General features: G+C 36.3%; 1 protein-coding gene across 2 annotated transcripts; it reads right to left on the bottom strand.

Moving 5' to 3' along the window:
• Positions 1-5778: 5778 nt before the first annotated feature.
• LOC134245999 (kelch-like protein 24) lies at positions 5779-13546 on the bottom strand. 2 transcript variants are annotated; one of them, XM_062728245.1, is made up of 4 exons: positions 13483-13546; positions 8644-8882; positions 8167-8348; positions 5779-7827 (listed from the first exon to the last, which is right to left on the bottom strand). In XM_062728245.1, the coding sequence occupies exons 2-4, from the start codon at positions 8849-8851 to the stop codon at positions 6385-6387; spliced, it is 1833 nt and encodes a 610-aa protein (XP_062584229.1). In that variant the 5' UTR covers positions 8852-8882; positions 13483-13546; the 3' UTR covers positions 5779-6384. The 2 variants fall into 2 exon arrangements, with proteins under 2 accessions (XP_062584229.1, XP_062584230.1); XM_062728246.1 differs by lacking the exon at positions 13483-13546 and adding an exon at positions 10012-10030.
• Between the last annotated feature and the right edge of the window lie 169 nt (positions 13547-13715).

Genomic DNA, 13715 nt, shown 5'->3' with positions numbered 1-13715 from the left:
CCGGGGGCAAGGGTGGGGCCAAAATGGTCGACCCTAGTTTTACATAGGAATATATAAGAAAAATCTTCTTCTCCAGAACCACTAGGACAGGAAAGATGAAACTCATGTGGAATCATCCTCAGGAAGTGTAGATTCTAGTTTGTTCAAATCATGACCCCGGGGGCAAGGGTAGGGCCAAAATGGCCGACCCACGTTTTACATAGGACTATAGAGGAAAAATCTTTAAAAATCTTCTTCTCCAGAACCACTGGGCCAGGAAAGATGAAACTCATATAGAATCATCCTCAGGTAGAGCAGATTTAAGTTTGTTCAAATCATGACCCCCGGGGCAAAGGTGGGGCCAAAATGGCCGACCCAAGTTTTACATAGGAATATATAGGAAAAATCTTTAAAAATCTTCTTCTCCAGAACCACTGGGCCAGGAAAGATGAAACTCATGTGGAATCATCCTCAGGTAGTGTAGATTCAAGTTTGTTGAAATCATGACCCCCGGGGCAAGGGTGGGGCCAAAATGGCCGACCCAAGTTTTACATAGGAATATATATGAAAAATCTTTAAAAATCCTCATCTCCAGAACCACTAGGACAGGAAAGATGAAACTCATGTGGAATCATCCTCAGGTAGTGTAGATTCAAGTTTGTTCAAATCATGACCCCTGGGGCAAGGGTGGGGCCAAAATGGCTGACCCAAGTTTTACATAGGAATATATAGGAAAAATCTTTAAAAATCTTCTTCTCCAGAACCACTGGGCCAGGAAAGATAAAACTCAGGTAGTGCAGATTCAAGTTTGTTCAAATCATGACCCCCGGGGCTAGGGTGGGGCCAAAATGGCTGACCCAAGTTTTACATAGGGATATATAGGGAAACCTTTTAAAATCTTCTTTACAAGTACTTCAAAGCTATGATTAGTGATATTTATATGGAATCATCCTCAGGTAGTGTAGATTCTAGTTTGTTCAAATGATGAACGCCTGGAGGGGGGGGGGAGTAAATTCAAGCCTGATGTGCTCAGGTGAGCGCTGTGGCCCCTGGGCCTCTTGTTTTTGCTTGTCAACTTTTTTCAGGTAAGTACAAAAAATTATCTGCTCTGCCCCTTTCAAAAACGATGCTACGTGGCTGCATCTTGAGAAGTTTAATAAAGTTAGTTTACATTTTGTTTATGCTAAAACTGCTATAAGTACACGCTTTTTTTCTTTACACTTTGCATTAATTTAGTGTTTTGTTTTGTCGAGGACCTGCATCGTGTCGTGCAGCATAGTCTGCAGAAGTCCTCGGCATTGTCACGTGACAAAGATCCAGGACATCTGGCTGCAGATCTAAATTTTTCATTTTGATGACAATTTGGTATACATTTTTAACATTTACCACTGACTTTTATATGTATGAATGAATTTGAATCCCGGATGCATTAAATAGTCTATTTATCCTGCAGTGTGAAAATATACTTACTCTTTCAGCTTTGAACATCTTTATCTTGAGCTTTTTCTGAAAATTATTAAACATGTTAAAAGTTTTATAATAATTTTGAGGAACATCTCGAATGATTTTTGACAACCCTGCAACGCCGAATATTCATTTTCATGAAATGCCTATAACAAGCTGTACATGGCGGGGTTTCAGTTATTTGGTACCATGGCCTGTTCACCAGAATATACTATGTTAAATAGTCATACATCTCATTAAAGGAGAAAAATCGACTAACTCTTGGATCATTAGCTTTTTTGATTGGCTTCAATGGCAACATTCGTTAGCCAAAGAGCATTCTGTCCAAGAACCCAGTCAATAAACGTGTGATGATACCCTCCATGAAATTCTTGCCCTGTCGTCCATGTTTGTGAGGCTCCCTTGCAGCTTCCAGATTTTGATGTAGATTGCATTTACCCGCAATGCGCATTTAATTAACTCGTTCAATTCCGTAACTGTCGAGAAACAACGAAATAAATGAGGCATACCCTAGTACGATGTTCTTTTCAAAGTCTGTATATAGATTTATTTTGAAAGGGGGGGGGTTGTAATAACTTCCATGAAAAATATCTGACCCCCGCCCAAAATACTATTAGTTATCCAGGTTCAATCAAGGGTGTACGGGGATTTACCCCGGGTTGTATTCCATACACCCTGAGGCCGTAGGTTCAATCCAGGGTGTACGGGGATTTACCCCGGGTTTTATTCCATACACCCTGAGGCCGTAGGCCGAAGGGTGTATGGAATACAACCCCGGGTAAATCCCCGTACACCCTTGATTGAACCTGGATAACGAATTTATTTCCTTTGTACCCATAAAAATGCTCTGTAAACATCAAAGTGTGTCTCAATCTATGGATTAGATACTGAGTAACTACTGTATGCATTGTGACGTCACGTTTTATTTACACCCGGCTCAAGTAGGGTGCATGGATATTTACACCCGACTTTGTAACCAATCAAAGCTCGTGTTACAAGCTTGATAGGAAATAATATTAGTTATCCAGGTTCAATCAAGGGTGTACGGGGATTTACCCCGGGTTGTATTCCATACATGGAATACAACCCGGGGTAAATCCCCGTACACCCTTGATTGAACCTGGATAACGAATTTATTTCCTTTGTACCCATAACAATGCTTTAGAGTGTGTCTCAACATATCGATTTGCTTTGTATTATAGAAAAACTATGCATTGTGACGTCACGTTTTATTTACACCCGGCTCAAGTCGGGTGCACGGATATTTACACCCGACTTTGTAACCAATCAAAGCTCGTGTTACAAGCTATATAGGAAATAAGTTATTTTATTATTAAAATATAGCGTCATAATATTATTTACGCTAGACTTTAGAGAAACGTGTACCACGCTAGAAGGTGCTTGCGGGGAAATGGTAAATTTCTTTTTCTATGACGTGAACATTTATTGTATGTTGCATAATAGTCAAGTAAGTTGTAAAGAGCTAAAGCTTAGAACGTTGACAACTCTAAACTTGATATATCTTAAAACCTTGACTACTCTGAACTGACTTTATTTTAGAACCTTGACTACTCTGAACTGACTTTATCCAAGAACCTTGACTACTCTGGTTTGACTATATCTCAGACAACCTTAATTGACTACTCTGAACTTACTTTATCTAAGAACCTTGACTACTCTATACTGACTATATCTCAGACAACCTTGACTACTCCGAACTGACTTTATCTTAGAACCTTGACTACTCTGTATTGACTATATCTAAGAACCTTGACTACTCTGAACTGACTTTATCATAGAAAATTGACTGCTCTGGTTTGACTATATCTAAGAACCTTGACTACTCTCTACTGACTTTATCTTAGAACCTTGACTACTCTGTACTACTATATCTAAGAACCTTGACTACTCTGAACTGACTTTATCTTAAAACCTTGACTACTCTGTATTGACTATATCTTAAAACCTTAACTACTCTGTATTGAACAAATCTATGAACCTTAACTAATCTGTACTGACTTTAAGAACCTTGACCACTTGATTGGTACTGGCTAAATCTCAAAACCATGACTACTCTGCATTTGCTATGTCAAATAATCTTGACTATTCTGACCTGTCTATGAGTATATCTAACAAGAGGCCCATGGGCCACATCGCTCACCTGAGAAGCTTTGACCATGGACCATTATGGAGAGGGCTTATATAGGCTATGCCTGCTGCCCAATCCAATTATTTATTTTACATAATAAAATATGTTCAAATAAAATCAAGCTTTGACCATGCTGTTCTTTACCAGATTTCCCCCTTATAATACAATTGTGACCCCACCCTACCCCACTGACCATAATTTGGACAATTTAAAAACTACACTGTTCCATGAAGCTTCTACATAAGTTTTAGCTTTTCTGGCTCAGTGGTTCTTGAAAAGAATATTTTCAAATATTTTTTCATATATATTTCTATGTAAAACTTTGATTTCCCATTGTGGCCCCGCCCTACCCCCGGGGGTCATGATTTGAACAATTTAGAATCTACACTACACCAGGATGCTTCCACATAAGTTTCAGCTTTTCTCGCCCAGTGGTTCTTCAGAAGAAGATTTTCAAAAAATTTTCCTGTATATATTTCTATGTAAAACTTTGATTCCTCATTGTGGCCCCGCCCTATCCTCGGAGGTCATGATTTGAACAATTTAAAATCTACACTATCCCAGGATGCTTCCACATAAGTTTCAGCTTTTCTGGCCCAGTGGTTCTTGAGAAGAAGATTTTTTAATGACCCCACCCTGTTTTTGTCTTTTCTTGATTATCTCCCCATGTGAGGGGACTAGGCCCTTCATTTTAATAATTTAAATTCCCCTTTACCCAAAAATGCTTTGTACCAAGTTTGGTCAAAATTGGCCCTGTGGTTCTTGAGAAGAAGTCGAAAATGTGAAAAGTTTACAGACAGACGGACAGCTCGACAGACGGATGGACGGACGGACAAAATGTGATCAGAAAAGCTCACTTGAGCCTTCGGCTCAGGTGAGCTAAAAACCTTGAATACTCTGTACTGACTAAACCTAAGAACCTAGACTACTCTGTTCTAGCTATATCTAGGAACCGTGACTTCTCCATACTGGGTTTATCTAAGAACATTGACTTCTCTCTATATCTAAGAACCTTGATTTCTCTATACTGATTTAGATTATATCTATAAACCTAATTAGAACATAGACTACTTTTTACAACTTATAAAATAAGAACCTTGACCACTCTGAACAGGCTTTAGCTAAAAAAAATTCTGACTACTTTGCATCAACAATAGTGGGAAACATGGGATAATTTGCATAACGGGCAAAGCCCGTTATGCTTAAATTATCCCATGTTTCCCACTATTGTTGATGTCCCTGACATACCCTCCTAACTAGACAGTGATTCCTTATATTTCCATTTCATTGTGAAATAAAATTGTAGATTTAGACTTTAAAAATGTAGATAAATAGATTTAAATCACATGATGACTTCCATGCCAATTTCAATAGTCCTCGCCAACCGACATCAAACACAAAGGCAGCCACACGAGATTTACATGCATTTTTGGCCTCCTTAGCATCAGACACAGAGACAGATGCGCACGAGAATTGCATGTGTATTAGGCCTCCTTAGCTCCCGACCTATCGACCTGCCTAATTTACATTCCGGCAGAATTATCTAGAAATAAACTACCCCTAACTTTCAAAGAGTTATCACAGAGAAAGCTAGAGGTACTGTGAGCAATGAGCTCACTAAATGATACCCCCTGCCTCCCATATGAATATAATGGCAGTGTCCATGTTTTGCTCTGGAAAATCAAAAATATATGTCAGATCAAAAAGTAAAATAGGAGGTGCACAATGGCAATATGTAATTAAGAATCTGTGAACGTTTCATTAAATTTCCTTCAGTGGTATGAGAGGAGTTGCATATAAGAGATGGGTACCCCAAAGCGTAACAGACGGACGGACGGACGTACAGACGGATGGACGGAAATACCAATTACTATATACCCTCCCACTTTTCAAGTGGGGGGTATAAAAATTAGAAATGGAAATATTTTGAATTGGCTAAATCTAAGAACATTGACTACTTTGAACTGGCTATATCTAAAAACCTTGATTAGTTTGTACTGACTAAATCCAAGAACCTACACTACTCTTAACTAGTTATATCTAAGAACCTTGACTTCTCTATACAGTGTACTAGGTACGGTACTTGTTATATCTATAAACCTAAGAACATAGAATACTCTTTACTACATGTACTTATAAGAACCTTGACTGCTAGGAACTGGCTATACCTAAGAACCTTGACTTTTCTGAACCAATTATATCTAAGACTACTATGTAATGATGTGTTAACTATGGGGATTGCTTAAGATACAAACAAGTGTTAACTGATAAAATACATTGTACCAGCAAATCTTCTTAAATGTGACATTAATGCAATGCTATAAAGAGATAGGTGAAAATAAAAATTTTATAAATCAACTGATATAAAGTTCTTTACAAGTGTCTTTTGTTTTACTCTTATTTTTTATTATTCTCATTCCAAAAACAAACAAATACAGAGAGAATCAGATAAAAATATGTTTTTTATGTCCAAGGACTGAATGCAACATCAAATTTAAAAAAAAAAAAATGACGTTCATGAAAAACCATGCCCTCTTTAGTGTAAACAACACTATGCCAGACTGTCTTTTACCAGTACTTAGTTTAAATAAAAATATATACATGTATATGCATCAAACAGAAAAAACTGCACACTACTTCAGAGGATCAGTTATCATGAGATTATAAAGTATTGTATATCTGTCATAGAAAAACATTATGTCAAAGTGTCTGGTATAAAAATTTTGTTTTGTAAACTTAACAAGTTTTTTAAAAAAGATGCACGGTACATTTGATAAATTTTACAGAATTTGCTATTGAAAATAAGTGTGGTATAAGAACTGTTTGTTGATAATGTTCCTAGTACAGGCATGGATTGGCTTGGGTTTGGTGTTATTTCGAGGGGTCACAATCTCTGCCCTCATCGGTGACTTCCGCATGTCGATCTGTATCATCTGAGAAAACACATCCTTCTTTTTCTGGTCGGCAGAGAGAAGTAATATTCTGCCCCTGTAGTGTGTGAATCCTAAAATTGGTAAATATGAAGGTGACAATTTGGTCAATGACACAAACTTGCATTTAAAGTCATCCTCTCTTCTCTCAATATCAAACTTGATAATTTCACCTTTGGCATTTATTATAAAGTTCAAATGTCCAAAGGATGACACAGCCACAGGCTGTTCCAAATCCAGTTGACCTATGACCTTGCATTCTCTTGTCCGGATTTCAAACACCTGAATGTCTCTGACATATTTTCCATTTTGATTGATTCCTCCAAAAATGAAAATTCTTTCTCCTATAACTGTGGAAGATGCAGAGTGAACAGGGCACATCAGTTCTCCTAATGCTCTCCATTTTTTCCCTCGGATACTATATTCATCTACGGAACTTAGGACATTCTTCCCCTCCTTTGCTTTAGGATTTTTACCTCCAACGATGTAGATTGACTCTCTCACAGCTGCCATCACATGACATGTACGTCCTCTCTTCATCAAGGCTTCGCACAAGTTCCATTCATTTCTCTCTGAATCGTAATGAAGCAAGTTTTTGGAATTGTTTGTTCCCCCCGACAAGTAAATATCACTCCTATAGGTGACCATCTGGAAGTTCACACCTGGGTTTTTGTCCAGTGGTATTGGAGCTAGGGTGTACCAGCGATTCTGGTGAAAACTGAAGGCCCATAGACACTTACCATCCTGGTAGAATGATCCAGACCTCTCCATATCATATTCTGTAATCACCATAGTAACTTCCTCAAATTCATCACTGTTGCGTAAGTGAAATCTGGTTGAGCAGTACTCTTGCTGTCGAGCCGGTAGCATGTGGTAATCTCGAGCTTCATCAAGGAAACGACTACAGTTTTGATCCTCTGTCAACAAGTTTTCCCTGTACAATTCACTCAGTAAATACTCGGGACTGATGTTTATTAATCTCACATGCCGAAAAAGTTTGTCAATGTTATCTTCTCTGTTACGCTTGTCCGCTTTAACCCAGCGCAAGACGGCCTCACAAATTTGTTCTTCATCCACAGGAACCAAATCGTCATCTTTAACAATACTCAGAACATCGTCAATATCCAGCTCATCAAATTCTTTTGTCTTCCATAGTCCATTGAAGCCCTCCATCACATATGGACGACATTTTTCTAAGAGTATATTGCAGCCAAACTGCCGAGCAAGTTTAAAAATTTCAAGGCAATTTTCAGTGTCCATTTCCTTTCCAAGAAATTCCTCACATGACTCTTGCAGAGCCTGCACCTATATTCCAAAGAATGAAAATGATGTAGCATTATCATTAAATTTCATTCATATGTAAAACCAGCAGACTTAATAATACTACATATCATTATTCATGAATTTTTTTTTTTACAATTTATGTGTTTATTTTTCAAAATCATGAGTATTTAAAGACAGAAATCATTGTTCTTTTTCAACTGAATATTGTAGACTATTTTTAAAGAAATTTATACTTTTTTCTGTTTTGTTTGATTTTTTTTATTTTTTTCTTCAAATTATCATTATTGGGTTTAAAAAGTTTCTGCATAAACCAAATTATAGTTTAAGTGAACACATGCTATGAGCATTTTGATAGTGTACTTGGAATAATGCAGCTGCTCTGAGGAGTTCCACTACATTGTCCCTGGTGATGTCCTCTTGTCCTGTGTAGATATAAGTCCTGAACGCCTCAAAGGTAGCCTTTTCTATGTCAGGTAACTCGAGTCTATTACTTGTAGACTCCAGCATTCCAGAGTTAAACATGGACTTGAAATATGGGGAACCTTAAAAACAAAATGACTATGACTTAGTGTTGAAATGTTATTAAAAACCATGCCAAATTTACCTCATATGACAAAATAAGTGGATCTCCTTTATCTTTATAACAAGGCAAAGATTTTATTAAGAAGCAACATAAATTTCTTTTAAAGGGAACTAACAAACAAGTGTAAATACTGTGAAGTAACATATTTTTGTGAGGAAAACCCATGAGTTCCTGGGGATTTTATTTCATGGATGAAGAACTGAAAGTAAACCCCACAAAAATTGATGATTTCACAGTAGTTATTGTATAAATACCTGCTGCAAGTAGAAGTTTGTGACAGGGGAAGCTCTGGCCCTGTACGATGATCTCTACATCTGAGTTTTCCCCTCCCATCCCCATCTCCATGATGCCACTCATCATGCTCTCCAGATACCGCTGTCGAGCACTGTCAGACATACTATTAAGGAAGCTCTGCCCCATGATTGACTTGCTGCTCTTATTAGGAGGCTCAGACTTTGCCATATTGTTTTCACTCGGTTATGTCACCATCAACCTTTAATAATTCAAAAACATTAATAATACAATCTTTAGGAGTATTCCTAATCATCTTTACATTATCACTAAAGGCCTAAATGCCACATTTCAAAAAAAAAAAAAATAATGCAATGTATACAAGTAAAAATATTTGTTATAAAAATAAATTTATTTTCTAAAAAGTACCATTACTGGGGTTATTTTTACATTGCTTTGAGGTATTTTAGGTCATTAATGTGCTACTGGAATCATAAAAATATGCACAATTAATTGTCAAATCTGTCAAATACCAACACTGCAATTCAGCTGTAAGGAAATATTTTAATTGCTTTAGTATGGTCTTTTAGAGGCAAAATATAATTGAGAGATTTTCTCACTATTTTGAAACATTTATTAACCTTCCTTCCATATAAAATCACAAATAAGGTGAATATATATACCTAATATATATAGATAGCAAGGTGCCTCTGAATAAATTTAAATTCGGGACCTCTGGCATACATGCAAGTTCATCTCTGCCATTTGAGTTAATCAACAAGCCAAAGATAATATGATACATGTACCATGTATCATACACCAAAATATTGCCCTTATAGAGAAAGAGATGTCTTCCTCCCGTTCGAGTGCCAGTGCATTTGGCGCAAATTCTAAGGGGCAATCATTTTCTTCTACTGAAAATACCAGAAGTTGGGCATGTGATGTAACAGAGAAATGCTCAGCTGGTTATCTCTAAATGAAATTGAACCAATGACAACGCTAGTCCAGGGTCTTACCGATTGAGTTAAACTACATGTAGTTAAACATGTTAAAGTAGAATGTTGTTCTTAGTAACATCTGTATGAACATTGATTAATTACATATGCAAAATAATCAATTGACAAATGATAAAAACAGACTTCACCCGATTTAAAAAATAGTGTTTGTTATACAGTATCAGCATCTACTATTTTTAATTGAATAGCTTTAAGTTTATTGGCAAATGCCCATGTCAAGTGTTGATTGATTTCGGTTTACTTCCTTGTTGTAATTTGGCTTCTTTCACAGTTGATTTATTTGTCAATTTTGAGTATGTATTATACTTTCTTTTATATACTGCAGTAAAATTAAATTTTTAATGCCTAGAATACCGACATAAATTGAAAAAGTACCTGTCATTCTGCGATCTTTCGAAAATGAAAGTAGACTTTTGTTTTGTTTTTTTAAAATTAGTTTGTTCTACAAGGATTCGTTTCCACGATTTTTGCAAACAAAGATTGCGTTTATGATGTTTATGTTATGATGTATTTAAAATCATTTAGTTTAAAAATATTTATTAAATTCCATTTTATTCTGATAATTCATCAAAATAACAGTGATTACAGGCTGATCATTTATTTCGAAACGGTAATGGTACAACTCTCTAAAGTTGCTAACGACTACTACGTTACCGCACGTTTCAAGTGACGTTACTGGTGTAAAGTTAGGTACAGTGTACATTACTGACGTAGGCCTACAGGTATGAACAACTTACCTTGTTTACCTTTTTTTATCACAACATTATACATATTAGATGTTTTCATAGGCATTCCAGTTTAATTTTGTAAACATACAGTTTATATCTTACAGTTTACATGACAATAAAAAAAAATCCTATGCTGAGAATAGACCCTTTTCCTATTACATATTTTGTTTTAGCTGCAAAACTGTACCTCTCAAAAAAATATTTTGACAGACCGGAGAGCTACAGTGCCACCTTGAACGAAAAAAACTGTTATTTATTGCGCACAAATAAGTGCTGTTTCTCGGTTTATTTCTCCATGTTTTTCAGATTGTCATCTCAAAATCTTACTAACCGTGCGATCCTACCATATTCTTTTACTGTTTGCACAACAAAGCATTTCTTATTAAGGTTGTCAATAGCCCTCCTGGCCCTGAAATTGAGATGATTGAAAATTTCGGATATTTATACTTCCATTTTTGTTTGCAAGATAAGTCGGTCTAATGCACTTCGTGCACATGTCCACTACAAGAGTACTTGACAGAAAAGTTAGGAAATTTTTTTGAAATTTAGCTTTTTGCAATTGAGGTAAGAATTTGAAAGAATTAATTACTGGAGACATAGTTTTTTCCATGGGGTCATAATTCCGTGGAATCTCAATTTCTGTTTAATCCGCGGGTACAGAATTACCCGAGTTTCTTAGACTGTCACTTTGTGCCTTACATTTATTTTAAGTATGCCTGGACAAATTTCCTTGGAATATTTGTGACCGTGTACATGGCGTAAATTATTAAGCCACACGAAAAAAAGTACTTCTACAGTATTCCAGAACCGAGGGAAAATTTTTGTTCGCAATAATTATACATGCAGTTTTTTCAATGGGTGGCACTGTAGCTCTCCTGTCTGTCAATATATTTTTCCAGAGAGCTATAGGAGTTATTCCCCTTAGCCACCATATTTTAGGGTAACATATCCAGATCCCTTCATTATTCAACCAAGTTCAATTTATTAAACTGTTTACTGAGGTAAAGGTAACACTTTTTTTCTTATGAATATGTTTGTCTAAGCCTCTATTAATTCCTCATTTTAAGATTGTAAATATTTCCCCCCATATATTTCTTGCCATCGTGGGAAACCCACGGGTGATCTCGTTTTTACTTATCACCCATGGGCAAACTCATCAAAAAATCTTGGTATGAAATTAAATATGCGTGGTTCATTTGATTGGCTGCTTCACAGAGTCGCGATGCCAAACAACGAGTTACAGTTCACGTTGCGTATGCATGTACAACATATAAAACTCATTCTGTAGTTAACACAGAAAATAAATCCACTCAACGGTGCATATTGCTGTTAAAAAGAGGTACTCCTGTTTTAAATAATATCTGTCAGTGACTTGTACGAACTGACTTTCATTGTTCTGAATCAAACTTTGCACATTTTAACGAGCTTCAAAATATCTACCATAAATAGCAAAGTAATAAACGTATATTTAAAATTGAAGAGTTCCAACTTTCTGATTGCCCGTACGAAAGTTCGAGGCGGAATAGGCACAGCTTGGGCACAGCTAAGACACAGAATCCGCACGGGTTTTTAAAAAGCCGCACGGGTTTTGCATGTCCAAGACACGGACACGGCTTCCGTGTCTAAAAGTGAGGAATCCTCACTCACAGAAACCCGTGTGGAGGCACGGAATCTGTGTCCCAGGGAGATGGTTTTTAACTCAGGTGGGTTTTGCTTCAAACTATTTATTTGTATCTCACGGCGTTTTACTGAGCATGCTCAATCATAACTCCCTTTATTTGAATATTAAATTGGAGGGATTCATGGTCATGAGCTAAGTCAATGTGTCTTTTTGCTCTATTCAAAGGATATTTAACTAATAGATGTCAGTTGGAATTGTATTTATGTCAGTCTGGGATAATTTCTTCACTTTTGAACTAAATGCAGTAAGTGTAATCTAGTCTAAGAAGAATAAATAAGTCAATTTTTCAATTTTCAATCATGATCTTCCTGTATTGCGATGTTGACAATGAACGTGATGAAATAGTTTAGGTTTATTTGAATGACTTTAGTTGGACTTTCACTAATCCTTTATAGTAAATATTTTATGTGACATCACTGTGCTAGTGAAAGTTTTATTTAAACTAAATTCTTTCTCAGATTGTGCGAACTTAGCTACTAGATTAAATTACAATTGAATATTGTACATTATTATCATTAAAATCTTAATTAAAAACTAGCATGGATTGTAACTGATAAAGTTAATCTTTAACAGAAAGTAAATGCACACATTCATATAAGATTTTTAACTTTTGAAATTCTAAAACTAAGCATTAATGTAAAGCAATGTGAAGTTAGTTTGGTTTCAGTCACCATTTTGGCATCCACAGTTACATCAGGGGATTCTCTAAAGGCCATGACCTAGATCTAAACAAATGTACAGATCCCATGACTCCTTATATGGTATACGGCACGGCTTTTTTGACACAGGTTTCCAAAAAAACGTGTCTCCATATATGGAAAAGGACATGGGTTTCAGACACGGGTTTACAGAATCCGTGAGTCCATATATGGAAACTAGCACGGCTTTCTGACACGGGTTTTGTAAAAACGTGTGATCTCATTTAAATATTTCGGCCAATATCCCGTGCCGTGTCCGTGCCTTGACCACTTTTAGGCACGGCTTTCCATACATACTTTACATAGGAGCACGGAATGCTAAAGCACGGGTTTCTGGAGACAGAATCCTTGCCTGAGCTGTGTCTAAGCCGCCCGGACTGTTTAATATTTACTCTTTATGTTTGCTATTTAATATTTAGCTTATTTATTTTAAATACACAAAGAAAAACAGATCGAAGTAAGATTTTTCGGGGTGATATTTTGATATTTCTTCATATGTATCGATATATCGTCCCAGCCCTAGGGCCCACACCATTCAAAGTATCTATGACCAGTATTCAAATCCAACAATTGAAACATTCTCCCTCAACCCACCCTCCTCACCTTCCCAGAAAGGACTACTTTTTGTTTTAGTTTCATATCCAGCCTTGATAAAGTAAAACAGATATTTTATGGTATTATATTACCAATTTACCATACATTTTACATTTCTTAACAGTATTAGAAATGCCATACTTACAATTTCCCATTCTAGTCTGGGTGTTTTCTAGTTTGTTGGGATGTATTAATGCAGGCATTGTTGTTTTTATAGACTACATAGTAAAAGGAAGTATAAAATTATATCCTCCTTTTTCCTGTGTAAAACTTGTGTCATTGTACAAAACACTCAAGAATCCTTAAGCAAAGACTATAAGCTTTTTGTTTCTGATTTCTTACAGTGAGAGATTAATAATAGGCATGTATGAAATAAGC

This window comes from Saccostrea cucullata, unplaced genomic scaffold, assembly GCF_032062105.1.
Source record: "Saccostrea cucullata isolate Sc308-1 unplaced genomic scaffold, CSIRO_AGI_Scuc_v1 ctg342, whole genome shotgun sequence".
NCBI classification, from domain to species: Eukaryota; Metazoa; Mollusca; class Bivalvia; order Ostreida; family Ostreidae; genus Saccostrea; species Saccostrea cuccullata.
The sequence above is the reverse complement of the archived record's forward strand: the minus strand, read 5'-3'. Positions and strand labels throughout refer to the sequence as shown.